Below are 23,620 nucleotides of genomic sequence, written 5' to 3' on the forward strand. Positions count from 1 at the left end.
ATTCTAATTACCAATCACGCATTGAAAAACTGCCACTGGTCTGTAAACTCTGTCCATCTGGTTCTCCTCCAAGTATCACGAACAACGACAACAACAACAACAACAACACTGACAGTATGTGACTAAACACTATATGACTCTGAGCAGAACTGTTGAAGGAGATTCAAGCATCCATGAACCCTGCCAATTTACTGGTTTTGTTTATGTGGCTCCACCACTCACCTTTTGGTTTTTAATGAACCCGAATGAGTCACAACCATTATTGCGTCGGTGGCATGCTACTTTTAATGATGTGCTGCTGTAGCCATCGCTGCGCTGTGGCTCTGCCCCGCCAAAGTCTTCATTAGCACTATGGCACTGTCTCCTGTCCCTGCATGGACTTATATAAAGGCATTCTTACCTTAAAAACAGTGCTGGCAGGGTTAAATGTGCACACGTTTCAGATGTGGAATGAGACTTGAGACTCCAAGACTTGAGACTCCAAGACTTGAGGCTTCCCCACTGGAATGGTCTCATGTATTTATGCGGCCTCCTCACAGGGGCAGAATGTGACCCTGTGGTCAGCACTGCTCTATAAGCATTTCTCCTACTTCTTCTACTGCTTTGTGTTCCATTTCTTGTGCTGATGCTCACCTGGAGAGACTTAACAATGAGTAGAAAGCTCCTTCTCCTATAACTGTTACAGGGAAATCATTCACTTTGTTAGATAGGAGGGATTTTTATTTATTTATGCTGTTTTCTATTTTTCCGTCTGTCGCTTCCTCTGTCTTCCTCCATTGCTTTCTTCTTTCCACGGCACTGTAAATTCCCCTATGACTTGTAAGAAGTGATCGCCATCTTGTCCTCCCTGTTTGGATGAAATTGCCCTGTGCTGAGTGTTCTGGAAATGGAGCAGTAAATATATGGAGCACTTGTGTAGATGCAGGAAGAAACCCTGTTCATGGTGTAGGCAGACAGGATCGATGAACAACGCTTTTTGACATGCCCCTTGTAACACATATGTTTATGTGTTTGGAGGTGTTCTGCCTAAATGCAGCTGAGAGTATGGCTGATCGCTGAGAGCCAGAGAAGTGTTTGTCTGAGCGCGTTAGAGAAGAGACTTCATTATGTTCACATACATGTATGAATGTGTGCGTGTCTCTGCCTCACCATCGGTTAATCCATTATCATTTATCAGCCTGTCACACAGCTACACCTTGGCTTTAATTGCAGCCAATAGTGAAGCCACTTGAACCAAATTAATGCCACGGCTCTGCACCAAGCGTCACTCAATCACTTCAACTTAACTTTGTTTCTAACCCAGTTTTCATGCACTGCAGCACCACAAAGCCCCTTCTCTTCAGTGCCCAAGCACTAATTGAGCTTCGCCTCAATTGCGGGAGTTGTCACCATCGTCTTCTGCTTTGAAAAATAACCTGCTGCTCCTCCCCTCTCACCTCATTTAGGGATGAGCTTAGATCTCAGGAGCATTTCCTGTGTGCATTACTGACTGTGCCCATTTATGTTTGTGTGTGGCGAAGCTGGGTGTCTGTGTGTGTTTTTGTGTGAACTCGTTTCTTTATCAGAGCTCAGCAGGAGTCTTGTAAGAAGGCCACACTTTGTGTGTGATGTTTGCCACGCCAACACACTTGCAGTGGAAATAGACACACTGGGATGAACTCACTGGGAGCTGGCAATAATGTTAGTTACACTTTAATGTACTTATTTATAGAGCTTTGTTTTTGTATTGTTTACTTGTGTGTCCGCTAGGTGACTGTAGAAGGACATTTGCTCTTTTGTGTACATGGGCCTGATGGTGGTGGAACATAATTTAGTACATGTAGTAAAATACTGCATATGCGGCTGAAACTGAGGGTTACTTTCATTGTTAATTAATCAGTTGATTTTTTTCCTTGATTATTTAATCAGTTGTTTTGTGTTTAAAACACCAGAAAATGATGATCAGTGATTCTCTGAGCCCAACATGATGTCTTCAAATGTCTTGTTTTGTCAGTTTATTGTCATAGACAAGTAAAGTAACAAGAAAATATTCATATTTACAAAGCTTGAAATTACAGCATTTTGGCTTGCTTTTCTTTTTTTTAAAATTACCCAAATTGACTGGTTGATTGCCACAATAGTCAGTGATTGGTTAATTAACCATTGTGGCTCCAACTGCATATAGGAGTGTATTTTTGAGGAACTTCTAATTCTGAGGCAACACTGTGCTTTTTTACTTTTTGTTCGACATCCATTTGTAATAGTTATTTTGTTACTTCATCACCAGATGAAAAACTACAAAATGATTAGTAATCTACACTAGTATGAAAGTATGAAATTTAAATCTTTACATAAATATAACTCTTTACAGTAAGAATTGTGTACTTTTAGTGTTTAAACCTGCAATCATTTGCTGTTTTGAACGCAGAAACAAGCTGTAAACACTGAAGACTAGCACTGACACACTATCACTTACAAAGTTGATATCTTTGGAAACAATCGCCTGTTAGACATCCAAGCATGTACAGAGCAACATTAGCATTTATTTGGAGACGTACTGATGTCCAACTGCTGAATGTGGGTCCAATATTTTCTTTACTTGTACCTCTAACCTTGCCTCCACTGTTCTTTATAGCAGCTAGATATTGTGAAACCTTCACTGGCTAATTTTGATTTGTGTTTGACAGGGCACAGGTAGCATGCAGTAGCCTTATTAGAACTATTCACTAAAAACAACTACTGGAGCTACAACTACAACACAGATAAGAACAGTGAGAGTAAACCACAAACAGTAGAACTGCAAATTGTAAAGTCATGATGAAGTAAAACAATGAACGAAAGCAGCAAAAACACACCATAGAGTTGAGCTCAGTCTGGAGTGGGGTAGGTTATTTTGTACCAGCACCTCATTTTAGACTACAGTTAATCATTTGATTTATGGTTGATATATAGAAGAACTGTTTTAGCTTTAGCTACATGTTTCTTCTAGTTAAGTGATATTTAAACACAGTGCTTTTTCTTGTCGTTAGTTAATCTTGGATACCAACCAATGGACGGACACCAACAAGGCTTCCTTTTATTCCTTTTCTTCTTTTTAAAAAATCTCAGCTCACTTACTGAAGAACATCTGCAAGAAAATATCCAGGATTTAAAATGACACGTGAGGCTTTTACTAAATATGAATAGATATTTAGAATAGGATTTTTCAACTTAAATAAAAACTCTTCTGCAGTTTCTAAATAATATCAAAAAAATCCTATATAAAGGGCTGTATTTATAGGAAAATAATATCTTAAAGTCTTTATAGTGCATAAGTAAACTCAGATTGTTACGAACACAGACCCCAGATAACTACAATTTCAACTTGAATTTGTGGATAATAGAGGAGTTGTTTCCACAGGAGTACACAGTTATATCTAAATTCTTTCTAACCTAAACACGTCATAACTAGTACTCGAGTCTATTGGGTAATAGTGATGTTTTTTCTTTTGTAGTTCAGTTGTATTTCCACTGAGTACTCAATTATTACCTACTTATTACTTCTGGCGTATACCTAACAATATACTATATATTTAGTTCATCCTCAGTAATTGCAGGGTTGGAAGAAAGGAAGAGTTACTATGCTGTGAGGATTTTAAGACTTGTTCCACTACTGAGACTGCACCATATAGTGTACTGTTTGTAGCTATATGGTTGCAACTCATATGTTGATTTGCATTGACTCCACTTTCATATTTAAGTCATCTCTTCATGTTTTCAGTCTGTCACAGAAAATGGGACTGTGGGATGCCCTGAGCTAACGTCACATCTCACTGACAGCTCATCTCCCTGTCCCAATTGTAATTCTGCCTAACAAACTGACAGCTAGCAGGCCAAAAGGCTAGCAGGAGACGGCTGATGACAACAACAACAACAACACTTACGGTTGCCAGTACAGTTGCCAACAGAGCTCGACCTGGCGAGTGCTAATTAGGAGGGACCTAAGGGACTGTGTGCTGACATTAAGCCTCTGCTAAAGATGCTGACTGAAGGCTCTGGCAGACATACTTTGTGGCTCGATAGTGAGAAAATTCCTCTAAGGATAAAGGAATTAGTTTAAAGGCCCAGTGAATTTCCCTCCATTCTCATCATCCTTTGTTGAACAGTACATGTCTTCTTTGTTCCAGTCCGTCATTTGTAGCACTCCCATTTCATAAGTCGGCTCAGTTGGTTGCTAAACCAAAACCTCAGGAATTACAAGATGGAGGAAGTGTGGATTTGCAGATTATAGTACAAAAAAGATGCTGTCATAATATTCACAGTTTTGGAGTGTAGACAAACCTTGCAGAGGTTCAACATGGCTGACATTTTGTGCAGAGGGAATCTGCCTTGGAGATGAAATGTCTGTCAACAGGACTGCCTGCATGATGGTCTCCAGTTTGCTGAGTGTGCACCCAGTAGGCCCAGAAATATGAGGAGCACGCAGAATGTTGCTGAGTGTCTGGTTTGCAGGCTCTCCCCTCTCGCATCGCCCCTGAGAAAACCTATTCATGTGATTCATGTTTTAGCACATGGTTACAACTGGGGTCTGATGACTCCTGATTCTGCTGCTTCTTTGAAAGTAAGTACAAGATTTCTCAAGCAGCACCTCCAGTAACATTCTTACTATGTGGCAGTTCCTCCCACACACATTCTGGAGGCATGATCTTGAGGGGAGATGCCGCAGGGAAGAAAACCCCAGTTTTTTTGAGTGTTAACAACAATTTTGCAGTGTCTGGATCAGGCAATCTGAGATGCACCCTGGCTTCTGCTTTCTGCCAATTATAAGTGTGAGATGTGGATTTAGAGGTGCAAATGTCAGCTTATGTATTTTTGTTGTTCCTTTCTATCACACAAAATACTCTTTTATCTCTTTCACTGTTTTCTTTTCTTCTACTGAAGAAGTCAATATAAAAGGAGATGTCACCTTAAAATGCCCTTTTAGAGGTTTTATAATTGGCCGTCCATAGAAGTCACATTGTGACAAGAGCACTCACCTTGTGAACTGTCAAATAGGCTACCATATTGTATATGCCCTCCCACATAATACAGGGGTTTTTGAATAGAACCTTTTAAATACTGGCCTCGGAAGACATGGGAAGAAACAACTAATTATATTTTCTTTCATTTGAGCCTTTAGGGATAGAAGACGGTTTTAAAATTGCTTGTGTGCTCTTGTAGAGGATAGGAAGGAAGCTGTATTTCCGTAAAAGACAGTTTTAGCCACCGGTTTCAAAGCATCAGCTAACTTGTGATCTGGGCTGCAGACGTCTCTTGAAGCCTTGGTGTGTTATAGCCATAGACTGTACATAAAAGATGGACAAGGCAACCATGATGTCACCCTCTGCTTTGTGGACTACCGTTTTGAAGCCATGAATCTGGCACTTGACTGTTGCCATCTTGGGCTTTTGACACTTCTGACTGGGAGCTCGAGTACACTACACACATTGGTACAGGAGGAGGAGCCTGTCATTTACAAAGTAGCCCCACTCTAAACTCTTTACTGTCATTTTTGCTCAAAATGGAACCATAATTTACCAGATAAACATAGTGCTGTCTTCAAAAAGTCTTGAAACGACCAAGCAAGACCAAAAGCTGATCAGGAAAATATTAACTGAAATAACAAATCAAGTAAGAAATAGATTTTTTTTCATGGACGTTTGCAACCAGAGGGGTTGCCTCCTGCTGGCCAATCAAGCTGAATTAGTTCCTTTGGTTTGTAATGTGCAGTACATAACCGCCGAATTCTGAATCTGTGTTTTTGAGAGTGTCCTCAATACACTGCGTTTCAAAGAAGAAAATGCTCACTTACGGTGTTGACTGCCTCTGTTGTTCATCTTGTATCTTCAAACATATAAAAAGCACCATATGGATGTCTTAACAAGGTAGAAAATGATACTCTCAGAGGAGGTTTTTAATATTATAAAAGGAAAAAAACATTATTGTCAGGCGCCTTCCCTTCCTGAGGTGTGATGTATCAACCCATGAAAAAATATGACTCCCTCCAAAGAGGTGAACAGCTCTAAATGGCCTCGACAGAAGAAATGTTAACACTCTAAGATCTCCACCCTTTAATTGGATAGTTTTTTGTGTCCCTTGTAAAACACTTCGTGATGAACCTGTTTGTGCAAAATAAGAAAAACCTTGAATGAGTAATCCTGATTTGATGCGATTCCACGCCTGTGTCTCTCCCTGTGCCTGCACTGTCTAATAGCTGATAATGTAATTACGTTTCCATCAGAGGGAGGCCTAATGATTGACTGTGGTGGAATGTCTTATGTGCTAGCGAGATAAACCTCCCTCTCAAATACCCAGGGTTTGGTCAGGGCTGTTGAATCAATAATTTCTCCTTCTTGTGTTCTCCTCATTTATAATACTGAAGTGTTTTCAATGGAGCTGCTTTAGTATTACTAAGTGGAAATTTACTGGGCACCGTTCCAGCATTTCTTCATGAAACCACCTATTCAAAAAGCAAATTGACAGTTTGGAGTTAAATTCCTATCATTTTTTCCATAATGAAAGCTGAGGAGTGGTGTACGTTTTCACATTTTTCAAGCTGCAATCAAAAGTTTGTGGCATTTGACATAGCTGTCTACTGTAACCAGAGGTATTGTTCGTTATGGCTGACCCAAACTTCTTTCCTGTTTTGCCGTGCCAGAGAACACTCCCCTTGGGCCGAGATAAACCCCAACACTGTACTGCCGGCACCTTTGCTGGCCTGTTTTGCCAGGGATTCTAACCAGCGTGTTTGTGTTTTTGTATTTCCCTGCAGGCTTTGAGCTGCTGTATCAGCCAGAAGTGGTGAGGCTCTACCTATCTCTGCTGACAGAGAGCCAGAACTACAACACCCTGGAGGCAGCTGCCGGGGCTCTGCAAAACCTCAGCGCTGGACAGTGGACTGTGAGTCCTTGGTTGGGGAGGGTACAATACAAAGACACTATGTTCTGTCTGATTTTATATTTTCCTGAGTGTGTTCTGTCTGATTTTTTTTTTTTTTTAAACTTTTTCCAGCTATGTCCTTGACATTGATCTTTTGGTAGCACATCTCTTGCAACGGGCAAGAGCAACAACACCTACAGTCAAATAGACCTAGAAGGCAGAAAGACCTGCCTCCATGGCCAAACCATATAGCAACTATGTAAATTGAAGCAGAAACAAATTCCAAGACAGAGACACTATTGAACAAAGCAGCAGGGAGCTCAGACAGTAAAATCTTTATCAAAAATTGATTGTCAGATAGTCAGGGACTGGCATCAAGACAGATAGGCACTGTACTGTCAGAGTTGAAGGATATGAACAGCAAATAGCACTGATCAGAGATGAAAATGGAAACACATTTTTTGTGTAGATGCATTAGAATTTTAGCGCTACATTTAGCAATTTTATGTAGACCCAATCTACATCGACAGGACAACGGTAAGGCTAAGTAAAATAGGAAGGGTATTGATGACACCTCTCTTGGTCACGACCTTCCACCCAGATGGAATTAGATGATTAGATGATGGTTATATAACTAATGCACACCACACTCATCTCTGGTAGATGTTCGCTTGTGATGATGAATGAGATGAGAACCTCTACAGCCAGCTTCAGATATTTATTCCAATTAGAGTGGCTGTAGAGCTGCTGAGAGGCTGTCTGACTTGCAGGCAGCAGTGAATTATCAACCGTAAAGGCTAGTTGTCAGATGCCAGTTTATGAGCGGCACCTCAGGCAAGAGCGGTCACTTATGGTTTTTCAACATACTGGCTGTTTTCAACCCACAGCGACATTATCACAAAAAGTGCTTCTCTTAACACCCATGCGTCAGACTGTACATCCTTCAGTCCTCGGATTTTGTAAGCAACAAGCTCTTCTAGCTCAAGTGGAAAAAAACACCTGAAATCTTTTGATTTTTTTTTTTAGTTTCATAGCTTCACATTCTCTGAGTCTCACATTTAGTGTTGTGAATAATTCAGTGGTAGTGATTTTCAGCTAAGGTGAGCATTTTGGGGTGAAATCATTCTTTCCTATCGGGTGTTGTCTCTGGTGAGGCTGATCAGAATGCCTGACTACCCTCAGGAACCTGTGGAGCTGCGAACACATCAGACTGTCACATCTGGAACCCGGACAAAGCATGTCCTGCTCCCTGAGAGAATATCCGAGCTTCTACTTTAAATCCTCTTCATTCTTTGCTTCTGCTCAGTACCACAAAGATTGAGCTGTTTTCCAAGGCTTACTACTGCCACCTGGTGGCTCAGCAGCGCCTGTCCGCTGCTTAATTACATCTCTTGGGGTGTCAGCACCTCGAAGAGAAACCCTTTTATGTCAAACTTAATGTTTCATGTTACACAAAAATGAGAAGTAAAATCTACTGATGTTTAAATTAAGACAAATTATGTCACATGTCCACTCACAGCCCCGCTGTGTAATGTTGTGAATTAGTCAAGCCTAAGGAGCAGTGATGAACTGTCTTGTCGTTACTGAGTGAATGGCTGAGTGTGTGTGTGTGTGTGTGTGTGTGTGTGTGTGTGTGTGTGTGTGTGTGTGTGTGTGTGTGTGTGCGCGCGTAAAAAAAATATCTTCTCCTCCTTGGACTGGTGTCCTGAAGGTGACCTGGAATGCGATGCTTTCCCAGTGGTCAGGAGGGAAAAAAGGAAGCGTGGTCATGCTGGACAGCTCCCTGGTGGGAATCTGTGGGGCTGCATGAATGTCAAACAGGAAGCTGCTGGCAGCATGCACTCGAGGTTCACATTTGAAATTATACAAAGAAGTCACTACATGCCCTCCTTCTGCCCTTCAGTGGTCCAACTACATCCGAGCCACGGTGCGTAAGGAGAAAGGTCTCCCCATCCTGGTGGAGCTGCTACGTTCTGACTCAGACAAAGTGGTCCGAGCTGTGGCCATCGCCCTGCGCAACCTGTCTATCGACCGCCGCAACAAGGATCTGATTGGTATGAACCGCTAGCAGAATCACGCACACTCATTCAAGATCTGCGATTGACTCAGATAGAGTGGATGTTGTTTTTGCTTTAGATTGTAACTGTAGTTACAATAATGAGGGTCTGCCTTAGGACTATAAAAAAACATCTCGTATTAAAGATTTGGTTCAAATTTCAGACTGGTCAGAGACTAGTTTTAACAACGCTCACATGTTCATATGTGTACTGTAATACTTATTGGTAGCTGTAATTATTCCCTCTGTTCATGCCGGCCCTGAAGAGATTCCTTTGCTGATGCAATTTCATTGTAAGAAATGGAGGACAAAATGTACTGTTTTCTTTTTGCACAAAAAATGCAGCACAAGGTTCAGCCAAAGCTAATGCGGTGCCTAAGCAGACTGAGCTTGTCAAATTAAGTGCAACAGAGGACAACTCGAACAGCTAAGAATGCATGAGTGAAAGCACCATGCCATATGTCTTACAGACTCTACAGAATCAGACTACGAGCAGCTACAGGGACCAAAAATATGTCAGTTTACTAATGGGCATGAGAGCAGTGTGTGATGACAGACTTGAAAAAATGTCAAAATGCCCTTGAAATACTTTGATTTCGATATTGATTTTGACTTCACCTATATCTACTTGATTTCAGATTCCAACACATCTGTTCTATATGTAAAAACTTAAGTTCCAACAGAGTTAATGTCATGCCAATACAGAATAACAGCTGAATTTCTTATATATGTCAATGCCACATGATAAAATATTTTTCCAAAGCAAATAACAGGAATTTTATTGAATCAAATCAAGATAAATGGAGCCTTTTATCAAAAATATTGTGTGAAATTCTGCTGAAACTGATCTGAGCTTTACATCAAATATGCAGAAGACTCAGTACTACGTGACTTGTTATGGCATTTTTAATAATATACTAATTACATTGAACACAAATTTGATGGCACTTCAAATTATGCCTTACTATCGCAGTACTATCACCTGGTTAACCTCAAACAATATGCTGCACCTTGTAGGAAGTTATGCCATGCGGGATTTGGTGAGCAACCTGCCCAGCGGTCAGCAGCGACCAGCCAAGAACCTGGAGGAGGACACCGTGGTCGCCATCCTCAACACCATCCACGAGATTGTTACCGACAGTTCTGAAAACGCTCGCTCCCTCATCCAGGCCCAGGCCATCGAGAAGCTGGTCGCCATCAACAGGACCAGGTGAGGGCTTTTAGATGCATCTAAACAGATATTGTACTGTGAATGTAAATCATGTTGATTTATGGCTGATTAGGTTGAGCTAATAAAAAGCAGCATATTGTCATATTTGAATTAAATTGCTGTTGCAATTCTGCTGAGGATTTGATCTACTAATTTAGCTTTATACACACAGCCAAATAGTGTGCATATACAGTATATATATGGATATATTGGACAGTGGACCAAAGGCTCATTTTTATGTCAACCATGCAAGAAGTGTGGGTGTACCTTAGAGACATTATACATGTAATAATTATAGCATGACCTTGAATGCAACGTGCATCACGAGCCTTTGTATTAATATTCATGGGAGATAATGTAATGTGTCTCTAATGGCACAAGCTTGGCTACCACAATACTATATTCTAACAATCCTGAGCCTACAGACACCTCTACCCACCGCACATTAATTAACAGGCTTTTAGAGCTGGAGGCCATTGTTATAGAGGGATGCCTCTGAAGCTGCTACTCATACACTAAGTGTCCTTCTTCTGCTTCACAACCTGGTAGTGAAAACACATATTCAGGCTGATATTTTCAAGAGCTGTCTTATTTCACCACGGTGTTAACCATTGCAAAACAAAGTGGTCTGTGCCACGCCACACTTTCAATGTGAGATCAAGAACACTTTTAAAAATGTCGTCCTTGTGTGGTGCAGTATTGATCATACGCTAGCATGAATATACATAGTTCATTCACAGACCAAATAGCTATGTTTCCTCTCAGCCTCGTGAGATTAGCTTTCTTTGAAGTGAGCCCCCCACTCCCACTCACCCACCCACATGTAATTAATACTGGTGGCTCAGAGGTAGCTAATGAAATGAAATGTGCACTCATCTGGTTATGAATTAAAAACTAGACCCCAAAGCCGCTCAGGGGGCCTCGACGTCTTTGAATAGCGAGATTGATTGCAGCAGCGCCTCGCTAGCACGCCCAGCCGTCACTGTGTTTGGGTTAGATGGGGTTTCTGACTTTAATTGCTCTAGTAATTTCTTCATTTATACCCTCTTTATTCTTGCGGCCCCCTCAGCCAATCAGCACGCGAAACGAAGGCAGCATCCCACGTGCTGCAGACGGTGTGGAGCTATAAGGACCTGAGGAACGCCTTGACCAAGGACGGTTGGAACAAGAGCCACTTCCAGGTACAGAAACATGATCTTGTATAAGTTACCCTTCACATGCAATCTGGACCTGAAGCTATGTTAGTGTAATATCAGGCTTTTGATAAATATTATTAAACATTTAGATGCGTAGAATTCTGAGAAGAACCACTTTTCCAGTAATGAAGTGCTGCACAGAGAGCATTTGCATGACAAAATGTTTTAATAGCGTCATTAGCCTCTCCTGATTTCATAAAATAATTACAGACAAGTCTCCAGTGACTAATATTTGAAAGAACACGTGTGTATGAACCAACTTATTACATAGATTACAACACAATTAATTTATATTTATCCTGTAAAATGGTGCTAACAATCGTCTATTGAATGTGGCTTTAAGAGAGAAAATGAAGTCTTCTGCTGTACAGTACATAGTATAGTGAGAAGTACATGACGTTCCGCTGCTCGCTCTCCTCTCAGCCCACTGTGACAGCCACCCCTAAAGCAACCAAGAACGGCAAGCCAGGTTATGACGACACCACTCTGCCCTTGATGGAGAAGAACCAAGGTCAGTCACTGTGTGCGTGCGTCAGGGCTTGTTGCTGTTTTTTCCTGTTTAGAGGACTAAATGGGTAGGACAAGGGAGGAGCAACATGACGAACAATTAAATGACACTATTATGTAGCTTACTAGATATAAAAATGATTCACTAAATAAATACTTTGTCTCAAAATTGAGCTACGTCTGAAGATTGAAGCATTTTGTCAACAGTCTCTATGAAAACACTGACAAAACAATGTGCTCGTCAGCATTTAGCCGCAAGTTAAGTTGATTCATTTTGAAAATGTCTACCTTTAGACACGTTACAACTGTTTAATTACACTTTTAAAAATACTCAGCAATTTCCTACACCAGCTAGGCACTGTAGAATTCAGCAAATGTTATCTTAAATGGATTAAAATGGCTTTATGGTCGTCATACATGGGGGCATGATGAAAATATAAAACATAAATAAAACTTGCACGGTACATATTTGAGAAACTATTTCCAGCTGGGGATGAATACACATTTTTAAGTATTTTCAGCAGCAAGATTGTGAATGTGGGTTTGATTAGAAATGAAACTACAGTGCTCATGTCCATAGTAGTGTGACATAATGACGTGCTTTTGATAGAATAAGAAGAAATATATTAGGTTTTGGCTATACTCGCAGTATTTTCATTTAGTTTTCTGCTTTTTCATGGAATCTGTTGATAAGAAAAAAGTCTCCAGACTCATCCATTAAAACAACCTAAAAGTAGAAATAAGAACATAAAGTAAACTAATTGTATTTTTTGTCAAGATTATCCTGATAAAGAGTAACCCTGCCCCCACAGTCCTCAAAGCAGGTTTAAGCAAAGTACTAACAGTCAGTGGTAAAACAGCCCCTGACTCAGTGTGTGTCCACTTGCTGAGAACATGTATGTTTTATTTTCTCATGGCTGTATCGATTGCTTGCCACATTACTACTCTCATCCCCTGCGTGGTGAAGCTGTGGAGTGTTAAGTGTTGCAGTAATGCTATTCATAATGGTCAGAAGAACAACATACTGCTGCTGTTTTATAATTACCTTCAACAGTAAAAGAGTTAGTTTTATTGGAAGATAAAGAAATGAAGAGCAGCATAAGTTTATAATTGATGTTATAGTGCTGTGGATAAAGAAAATTCCCCCAACTTTAAGCTGAATCCACATTTAAACAACTGGGAGAGAGGTTTTCTAAAACAGCAGCAGTATATGTGTGGGTGGAAAGGGAACCTGTGAAGTACATTGGCCCAACAACAAACATCTCTTTGACAGAGGAGTCAATAGCACAGCAGCAGTTTTACTGTCCTGATTTTTGGCCCTGTGCCTTTTTCTTTTTCTTTTTTTTTGCATCCATACATGCACATGAATCGCGGCGCTCATGTCTGCCCACTCTTAATTTGCATTATTCAATCACTGGCCGAGAACCATTACCCTGAAAAGCAGCAGAGTTTTTGGCTCAATGATTCAGTTTGTTTGTGTGCCGCTTTTTGTACAAATGGCATATGAATGCTTTTCAGGCACCAGGAAATGTGGCAGTGGTGATATGATACCTATGGATGAGCTGGGTCCAGGTAAGAGCCAGACTGCATGATGGTCCTTAGCCAAAGAAGAGCTAGCTCTCTTCTAATCTCTCTCCAGTGTCCAATAGAGCCTTCTTTGATTCGACATCTCTTCTACTAGTTCTTTAACCGTTGCCAAAAATGTTTTTTTCATCTGAAATTTGAACCACTGAACACTCTGATCTCAGTATGATGGCTTTGGACTGAGCTTCACACATGGTGCTCTTTGATGCTGTATGCAAGACCCCTCTCTTGACAAGATGTTTGTACAAAGCTGGGCCTTCATTAGGAGCTCAACACTGAAAGATGGGGGTGGTTCTCCTACTGCATAATGAGTGTACTCTGAATGTACCAAAGGACAGATTTCCTCTGCTGTGTTTCCATCAAAGTAAATATTTCTTCTGTTGTTAATAATATAGATTTGCAACTTTCACTGTCTTTTTAAAGAATTTTTCTGTATTCATTTGTGGCCATCGAGGATGATAGAATAAGAATTTTGTACTTTGTTTTTTTCCGTCTTCTTACCCAAAGCCACTCTCCTGGGGTTCATAGCTCTGTTTTTTCTCCAAGCCTCCAGGCCTGTATTTATCAGACATCTCACCATCCCTCCAAGGAATTGTGCGAGTAACACTAGGACTAAAAACACTCCTCACCATAGTAGAAGTTTAGAGTTATTCATGAGAGAAGAATTTTTTCGAAGAGAAAGTGTGAGGCTACTGTTTCACAAAACTTACAGCCACAAAGTAGAACTTAGGATGACATCTTTCTCTCTGACAGTTTCTGTTTGAGATTCATAACAAGCAGTGACCTGTCAGTGGATCAGTCATAATAAACTGATCCTATGCATACAGACCCACAAAACAAAAGTGAAGTTTTAACTTCTAATGAAGTAATTTATCTTTGCAAAGATAAATTAACAGATGTCTCCAACTCAACGTTGGTGACGTTCATTTAAAATGATTCAAAAGACGTCTACAGTTTTTGTATTTGATAACATCCTGACAGGAAAAAAGGGCTTAAATGCAAAAAACAAACCTTGACTTTGGGTATTTCTCTCCGTTTATTTATCACATTTATTTAATAAACGGCTGGAACAAGATGATAGTGTCAGTTGGTGAGGGATGCGAGAATTTTAATTACACTACTTATTGGAAAATGAACTAGAAAACTGTATGTTATCGGGTTAAACAGTTCTGAAATTCAAAATTCTCAACATCTCATATGCATAAATATGATTTATTTATTTTCCAGTGATGATTGCTGTTTTGATATTGCTACACCTCCACTCTCATCAGCTGATGTGAACAATGTCACTCTGTGTTGGCAAATGTGAACGAACAATTTAAATTATCTGTGTAGCTTGTTAATGTTTATTTTACAGTATAGACAGACACATGAATAAACTCCATTGTGTTAATTCAATTTACGTTGAGTAGCAGAGAAATGACTGACTTTGTGTTATCCCCTGGGATCTAATTTAAGGTGGAATTACTGCTGATGCTGTTGGTGGTGACAGATCCATAACTTTACTGCAGCAAAGCTACATTTTCTACATTACCATGGCATCGTATGCAATTTCATGCAGTTTCAGTGAAAATGATATTTGTTGTCTCATTTCAGTCTATGAATATCTTCTCCCATGTAATGCATGTCTATCGCTCCGATCACCATCTTATGGTGGTTCCCAAGAGCCTGGTAATGCCGGTTCTATACTTTTCTTATCCGTGAGTTAGGGCTGGGCAAAAATAGATTTAATCGATTTATCGAATTTGTTGCTAAAAAAGATTTTTATTTTGCAAACTCGAATTTTTCCCCCGCAGCTTTCCGGCATCTTTCGCTTTCCGTCCACCCATTCCTCGTGGGCTTCCGTAGCGCGGTGTGACACAGCCCCCTTCCCCGTGGCAGCGGCAGCATGTAACAGAGAACTCATTCAAAAGAAAGGCACAGCTAACTCAATCATTTGGAACTGGTTCGGTTTTGATGCTTCAGACGAACAACAGACAAAGCCTCGCTGCAAAGCATGTTTAAAACTTCAGTGTACCACCGGCGGTACACTTACTAATTTGCATAGGAATTTCAAGAATGTCCGAAGGCTCCAAACGCGATTATACAAACACTATACGTCGATGGAAAGCTTAGATTCTCATGAATCCGCCGGTATAAACCACTTTCAGATGTGATTACCACAGCGGGTAATATAAACACATTTGTCCAACAAACAACGAATATCCATCCATCCGTTCTCGGTGTATAGTGTTTGTATAATCGCGTTTGCAGTTTCAGACATTTAGCAAATTGCTTATGCAGATCTCAAAGTGAACCGCGGGCGGGACACTGAAGCGCAACGGGTTAATATAACGTGTTTAACAGTGTTTATATAGCCTATAATATGAAGTGTGCTGAGGGCATTGTACTCACAGTAAATTCAGTATCGTGGATACTACAATGCAGCTGCAGCTGGTGGTGGAATAAGTAGTGGCCTGCGCCTGCAACCACAGATGCAGTGTCAGGTCAGCCACACAAACATACGACTTCCCCGCACACAAGTAGCTAGCTTCTAGCTTCTTCTGGAGAGAGATTCGTCATTGGTGTGGACACCTGTCACTCAAACATGCCCGACCAATGGAGAAGCATCCGCCCACTGTGGGATGTTTGTGTCGAAATGATTCAATCGCAAGAAACAGGCTTCAAAACTTTTTTCACTGTATTCGGAAAAAAAAAAAGGTGTTCAAATGCCAAAACAAAGTCGAAAGACTCCGAACACTTTTTTTTTTTTTGCTTTGATTGAAAATATTTTTTTTTGATTGAAGTTATATCTTTTGTGATTGAGTAATAAAGAAACAAATGTCCTACCCATAATATGGCTCAAATCCAAAAATATGACTTCAATCAAAAAATGTATTTTCAACCAAAAAAAAAATCTATCAAAGAAAAAACGTTTTTATATGCAATTTTTGGGTTTCAAATGGGTTTTTTTGCATTTGAACAAGTTTTTTCTTTGATTGAAAACGTTTTTTTTGATTGAAGTGAAGTTTTTTCTGATTGAAAACATGTTTTGCGATTGGAGCAACTTTTTTTCGATTGAAGAATAAAGAAACAAATTTACCTTCATAGAATTGACTGCAGCTGTTGAAAGTGTTAGCTGCAAGGTACGTTGTACCCAGTCGCAAGTATTTCGCCAATGTGGCACTGCCTCACCTGTACAATACCACTCGGCAAAAGATCCGCAACGAGCTGGAGGAGGTGGCCGGACAATGCAGCCGTACATGAGTCTCACAGCGCAACGACAGCTGGACCATGCACAGCATCTGCCTCCAGACAGCATATTTCCCCGATTACCACACCGGTGAATTAATTGCCCACGGATTAAAAGATGCTCTCAGCTCCTGGGGAAATTGTTGAATTACAGAGCCTCATTAATTTGCGTCATTAACTTGTTCATTAAATTTTTTACATGCGTTTTTTTATTCTGAGGACAATTACAGCAATAAAGTTACTTTTGACAGTATATCTGATGTCTGCAGTAATTTTAAGTGCATTGAAAGAAAAAATCGAAAATCGAATCGAAACTCGAATTTTTCTTTAAAAAATCAGAGATTTTTTTTTTAGACCAAATCGCCCAGCCCTACCATGAGTATACAATAATCTGTCAGGTTTAGCATGACCTAAATTAGGGCAGATGTAGGGTGATGTAAAGGATAGTAACATGCATGCAGTGGAATACACAGAAGGCGATCCACTGCGCATGTGCAGAACATGTGGACTTTAGGTGACTGTAGGTGCACTAGAAAGTTTTACAAAAATAACAGTTATCAGAGTATAATCAAGGTTTTTTACGCTGTTGCAGTCATTCACACAGACAGCTGTGAACACCACAGATTCTTAATTGTTCTTATTACACTATTTGTCTGCTTGGAGTCTGCCTGAAGGACTCCATTAAATGTATGTGCAGGAGGTCAGCGTCTGTGTATTATAGCACATTAATGTTGGTGTCCTTACAGCATAAGACACAAAACTATAGAGGGTACATGGACATGCACATAGAGCCTTGTGTACACCCTCTGATAACAAAATGTATGTCACTTGGATGTTAGTGAGCTCTAGTGTACACCTGAGTGCAGAAGTTACAACACTGACCCAACATGTTAGGACGCCTTTGAAACCCTTTTATATCCTTGCTGTGCCTGCCCAAGGCTCAGAATTTTGAAAAAAAATAAAAAGTGTGTTCTCGATCTTAACAGCACAACCAAACCAACATTTCTCTGAGAAGTGGCTGGTTAGGGCTGACAACCTGCTCTGAGATGCTTGATAAATACAGCCCCTAGCTGAAATGCTGTACGTGAGTGCATTTTTAAAGATAGTTTTGAGGAAAGTTTCAAGTGCAACTTGACATACTTTATCTAGTTAGCTTCAGACCTACTGTGACGGTAAATATCATAAGCACTAGAAACACTTCAGACAAGTACAAACTTAGAATATGGAAGCATCTGCAGTCTACTCTTCAGTTTCCAACAACTTTCCTGGCACATTTTTTTAAATATTCCAGTGTAGAAAAGTCTCTATCTGTCTCCTCACACAGGTCAAAACAACAGTGACAGATTCTATTTTTGTGAAAGAGTAAGAAGAATTATCTAACTATTGTTCTCTGACCTCATTAGATGGTTACTCCACCATTGACCAGAGGGACAAAGACTGCAAATACAAGACAGGCGACGGCTCGGTGGACCTGACAGAACGGGAGCCATTAAAGGTACAGACAGAGCTCCTCTGATCTCTTGAGGATCGGAGGCATAGACCATGAAATAATGGTGTCTAATTGAAATATTATCACATGTCCTCTCCCTCTGTATCTCTTTTCCTCTCTCTTTATGTTTTCGGTGGTGGTCCTCATTAGAGACCCTTAATCCTATCGATTCTTTAAAGAGAATGGAAGCTGTCATTCTCTGTTCATGTTGCCCCCCCAGCGCAGTGCTGTGGACAGCCTCAGATCTGTGAGCCACCAGTTAATTGAGTGTAAGCTTTTGGAGTCTGTAAAGTAATTAATCTTAGACTGATTAAAAGAACTGCCAACAAGTGCTCCTCGTGGAGACGACCCTTGCCTTGGCAATGAACAGAATGCTGCATTATCAAGTGTTCGTCTGCTGATTATACAGACCTGCTACACTGCAACGGAAGTTTGTTTATTGTCAGGCTGATTGGCAATCCTGCTCAAAGAGGAGTCACAGGATAGTGACTTCAAAGGATGTTTGACGGGTGTCAGATGACTCAAATATTTCTTTTTCTCCTTTAGAGCTAGATGAACAGGATTTGCCTTGTGGGTAACTACAGTGAATGCAATAAGGAATCCACTAAGGTCACATATGTGTCTTTAGGTGTATGGAAATGAAGTCTTTGGCTGAGTTAATAATTCTGTTAATAGTCTGCAGTTTTATTGTTTTGATCCAAGTTGCAACTACATGTTAGTTTGATGTTGGTACGTGGTTGTTCTTATTTCCAATAAAATTGTCTTTACTTTGTGATAGTTTCAGCTTGATACAATTTGAGTCAAAGTTTTGCTTTAATAACCTACAGACAAAAGCGCACAGAGCCTGCGTTATGGACTCTTCCTGAGCATCTTCCACTGTTGCAACAGATGACATATTTGAGTGCTAATAAATGCTAAAACTGTAGTGTTATGGCAGTGCTACATAATGTTTGCTAACTTTAGCCACCATAAGCTGCCAGACTGAGTAAAGGCTGTGGCAGGAACAGCCCCTAGATATGTATCATATTTTTTCCTGCATACTACAGCTTGATTTATACTCCTACACCGAATCTATGCAGCTGGGAGCACCATTGGGAGCAGGTATACTTTAGCACTGTGGTGTCCATTGTTAGCTGCAGTTATATCAACAGTTAGCAGTGGAGCTTCTGTTCAACTGTGCTGAGTGTCTTTTTGGTCCTCAGACAATGTCAGCTGAAACATAGCAGATCATGTTGAAGTTAGTTTTTTTATTGACTGTTTTTGTATAGATTGGTGGAACTATTAATATAGCATTTACACTGGGAGAGTACGTTCTCTAGCATCACATTATGAGCAAGCCAGAAGCAATTACAGCCTAAAACATATTAGATTTTGTTTCACCTAAAGCAGCTGTCTTTGAACAAATCAATATGCCGTGTAAATACTGCATAATGCTACCTAGCAGAACATTTACAGTTGTTATGGTCTCCTTTTCCATGACATGTCTGGGAAAGTGCACTTCAGATTATAATGCAGAGCCAATGTAGAAGTATAAAACAAGCTTAAGCTCTTTAAAAAGTTATATAGCTTTGCTTTAAAGTTCAAAGCTGTGTCTTACCTTCTTTGTTGCTCTGGTATAGCAGAAAACATCTGACAGATGAAACTGAAGTCTTTTTCTTTCAAAGTTCAGTTTATATTGAAGGTACTGCAATATTGTTTGCTATGTGGGGAACTAACCTAAACACTAGGCTGCAAATAAAGCAATGTGTCACTGCTGTATGAAAGTTTTTGTAGCCCTTCTGACCTTTGGCTGGTCAGAATTGTGCTTTGCTGCATCTGGAACACCACCTCAACCACTTCCACTTCTTCCTGAATTTATAAAATTCTAGCATCATGTAGTTGTTTGTGTTGAATCAAAGTAATGTCTTGGAAGTTTGAAAGTTTTGAATACAACTGTGGTCTTGTAAAGTTTTTTAGAATTATTGCATCTTCTTACCACTCGTGAACACGTAATACCATTCCGACTATTTTTATCCCAGTTTGATGCAGGAAGCTTTTCCTCAGCAGCATCAGGTCGTTCAGCTGTAAGATCTGCAGCAGAATCAAGTGGGTTACGATAAAATAAGATACTTAAACAGTGCTGAAGATTCTCAGACAGAAAGGTCATATAAGAAGGTAATATAGCAGCTTCAACGATTTATTTAGTTTGACAAGCACTTTTCGCTATATTTAGGCTAACTTCTAAAGCAGTTTGAGCTGAAGATACACTGTTTCATGTTGAAAGGGCCGATGCTTTACCCAGCTCTACAGCTACAGACAGCAGTCATCACAGCAAACAGTCGTGTTTGTCTTTAGAGTGAACAGGCCTTCTAGCATCTCTCCAAAGCTGTCTTCTAAAGTCTACCGTCTGTACTTCCCAGAGGTGTTCTGCCCGCTTTGAATGCAACTTGGCTGTTCAAACTGCTCTCTCCCTCTTTCATTTGCATGTTTTGGTATGCTGTTTTGTAATCACTCTGACTTCTTTCCGAGCTTTCCTTAAGGCAGGGAACTAACACTGCTTCTCTGATCCTGGACGCATGTGTATGTGAGTGAGTGTGTGTGTGTGTGTGTGTGAGTGGGAGTGTAAATGTGAAATGTATTGACCTCTTTTTGTTTTGTTTTGTTTTCTTTAACCCGTCCTCCTGTGGCTACAGAATGACACAAATAGGAAACACTATATCAGGAGTAACAGGCCTGCGGTCAGTCTGGTGGACGCTTGTGATGTTAAGCCCCAGCCTGTTGACTCCTGGGTCTAAATGCATGCATGGTAGGTCTGAAAAATGAAAGCACAAACAAAAGCAACCACCCGCACCTTTTGGTTTGGACTGTAGCATCCTTTTCATTCCCTGTTTGTTCATCATGTCCGCCTGTTTTGCCCTCAACCTCACACTTTATCATGTAGACCCGCTGTCACCCTGCACCCAGAGCAGTCAGATGGAGAAGTCACCTTGTTCTTTTTATGGAAATTTACACCGTCATCTCCTGCAGTTCACCTCAAAACAACTTTAAAGGTTTTATATTTTATGCAGCGTCATATCAGCAAAGCCGAAACCACGACAGCAGAAGTGCAGTTTTGAAAATCGCAAAGAAAATCCTTTTGAGCAGTTGTAAATCATTACATGTCTGTGCGGCACGAGAAGGAAAACGATGAGCTGCGACATCCAAATTTGCCACTCAGGGGGATCAACACGGCATTGTAAAAAAAAAAAGAGAAACTCACTACGACTTCTCTGCCACATAACACATGTAGAAAGCAGACAGACTTCAGTCTCTGTTTACAATTCAGCACCACCTGTCTCATTGAAATGTACGCCTATCCTCACTCACTGCTTCCCCTGACAGCCTTTGCTGAAATTGGTGGCAAATGATGAAGGGGAATCATTCTTCTGCACTCTAGTTAGATCCTCCAGGGACTCAGTTATTCCTTAATGAAAAGCAGTAGTGAGAAAGAAAACGATGTGCGCACATGCTCTTTCTCCGTCTGCGTTCGTCATACACACCATTTCTTGGGTCAAAGCAAGACGATTTCAGATAAATAATTCATGTAAGCTGATAAGCTCGTGAAGGGAACCCACACATATAATATGCATGAAGACACACATATTCACACGTTATCCACTTGTATGTGTTACGTTCAAGGCAATGAATTGATCAAATATGTCCTGATATCTGAAGTAGCCAATTTGAATATTTTGCATGTAAAAGTGATTCCTAAGTGGCTTCTTGTGTAACTTAGATGATTATTTGTTACAAAAGAAAGAAATTCTCCTTCTGTGTGATTCACAGACTTCCTAAAAGAGAGAATCCAAAACTAAAACCAATAAAATCTAATGAATGATCTCTTGAAACAGTTTCTTCCTCTATTAAAGATTCACACAATCTAAGAAAATTCAATTAGTCATGCCTTAAGATCTGCACACATTTCATTTAGACTACATTAGTGACTGTTTGCCTACCATTTAATGTCCCACTCAACTCTCCGCAAGACTGCATCAGATCTGGGTGAGCTTCAGTAGTTGTCATTGTTCTGTCAGCAGCATTTATCTCCTCCTGCCTCCTCCTCGCCGCTGTTGTCCTCTGTTCTGCCAGTGGCCTCTCGTCAGACCTCACCACCTTCCTCATTGCTTATCTCTGTCATCTTTGTCAGTGGCCATCCATTCAGTTCTTCCATTTCCATCCATTGTGCTATCGTAGGAAATGCCCCACAGGGAGACTCTTGAGAGGTAAAGAGGTATGAGTTGTGGTATTTGCTGTAATTTCACCACTTTAGTATAAAATCAGCTACAGGTGTAATGGTAATGGTAAGAATGAATCATCAGGTAAGTCGTTTCCACTTGGTTTAGCACATGCAGGGCTTCATCCAGCACATCAAGCATCTGTTTTTCTGTCTCTCGCCTCCATTTGCCATCTGGACTGACATGACTGAAACACTGACAGAGACATAATTTGTCAAGTGCGGTGATAATGACAACTGGTTGTATTTCCGTCTGACATGAGTGCACAGCTAGAGAGTTTCAGTCTAGATTCACATTTGTTGATTTAAAAAAAAATGTTTCTACTGTGAAAAAAGTTTGAATATGTGATGTTTGAAGGATACGGCTGGTGATAGTCTTCATTTATCCTGTTGACCACAAATGAAAGTCTAGCCGTAGCTTTATTCTAATACGTAGCATAGAGCTCTACCACAAGCACCCCACTTATGTGTTCATCTGTAGCTGAAAGTAAAACAACAAATATGCTCTTTACTACAGGTCATGTTTGTGGAAAGTGAAGAAGTGAAGCATTACACGTGAGACAAAAAAAGCCCTTCATGTATTAAGTTTCACCTACGCACGAATGGAGATGCTGCAACACCCTTAGTAGCTGTTTTTCCCATAGATTCGCTGTTTAAAGCTGCAGCAATTACATTTCTGGTTGCTCAGTGCTAGCACTGTAAACACTACTACTGTAATATCATCTCAGATCATCATACAGTTGCAGATGATGATTGTTTCCATCGTTGCTGAATCTGTTAATTACTTTCTACATTAATCGATCAGTTGTTTAATCAATAAAACGCCAGAAAATGGTGAAAAATAACCATCAACGTTTCCCAAAGCTCAAGAGGATGAATGTCCAATCAAAGATATTCAGTTTACTGTCATAGAGGAGGAAGACAATCAGAAAATATTCACATTTAAGAAGGTGAAGTCAGAGCATTTAGACTTTAATCGATTATCATTATCAAAATACATGGCGATTGATTTAATAGTTGACAACAAAACAAATAATCTATTTAATGTTACAGCTCTAGTTCAAAGGACACTTTGTGTAATGTGATAAACATGTTAGCAGGATCTAAATCAATTGTAAATTTCTAGTTCAAATTCAGGAGTTGGCTCAGTTTTGCCTTCACCAACCCTGATAAAGATATCTGGCTGCTTAACTGCCAGATAGTTCAGGTAGTTCAGCTG

At 40.2% G+C, this 23,620-nt stretch overlaps 1 protein-coding gene across 1 annotated transcript in view; it reads left to right on the forward strand.

Moving 5' to 3' along the window:
- The window catches only part of arvcfb (ARVCF delta catenin family member b), a 158,593-nt gene that overhangs the window by 131,540 nt on the left and 3,433 nt on the right, over positions 1–23,620 (forward strand). The window contains 8 exon segments of the mRNA XM_051951034.1: positions 6,770–6,897; positions 8,780–8,930; positions 9,950–10,142; positions 11,212–11,323; positions 11,762–11,849; positions 13,364–13,417; positions 18,064–18,155; positions 20,822–20,934. Coding sequence (XP_051806994.1) covers positions 6,770–6,897; positions 8,780–8,930; positions 9,950–10,142; positions 11,212–11,323; positions 11,762–11,849; positions 13,364–13,417; positions 18,064–18,155; positions 20,822–20,923 — 920 coding nt within the window. The 3' untranslated portion in view covers positions 20,924–20,934.

Source organism: Acanthochromis polyacanthus, chromosome 7, assembly GCF_021347895.1.
Source record: "Acanthochromis polyacanthus isolate Apoly-LR-REF ecotype Palm Island chromosome 7, KAUST_Apoly_ChrSc, whole genome shotgun sequence".
In the NCBI taxonomy this organism is placed as follows: Eukaryota; Metazoa; Chordata; class Actinopteri; family Pomacentridae; genus Acanthochromis; species Acanthochromis polyacanthus.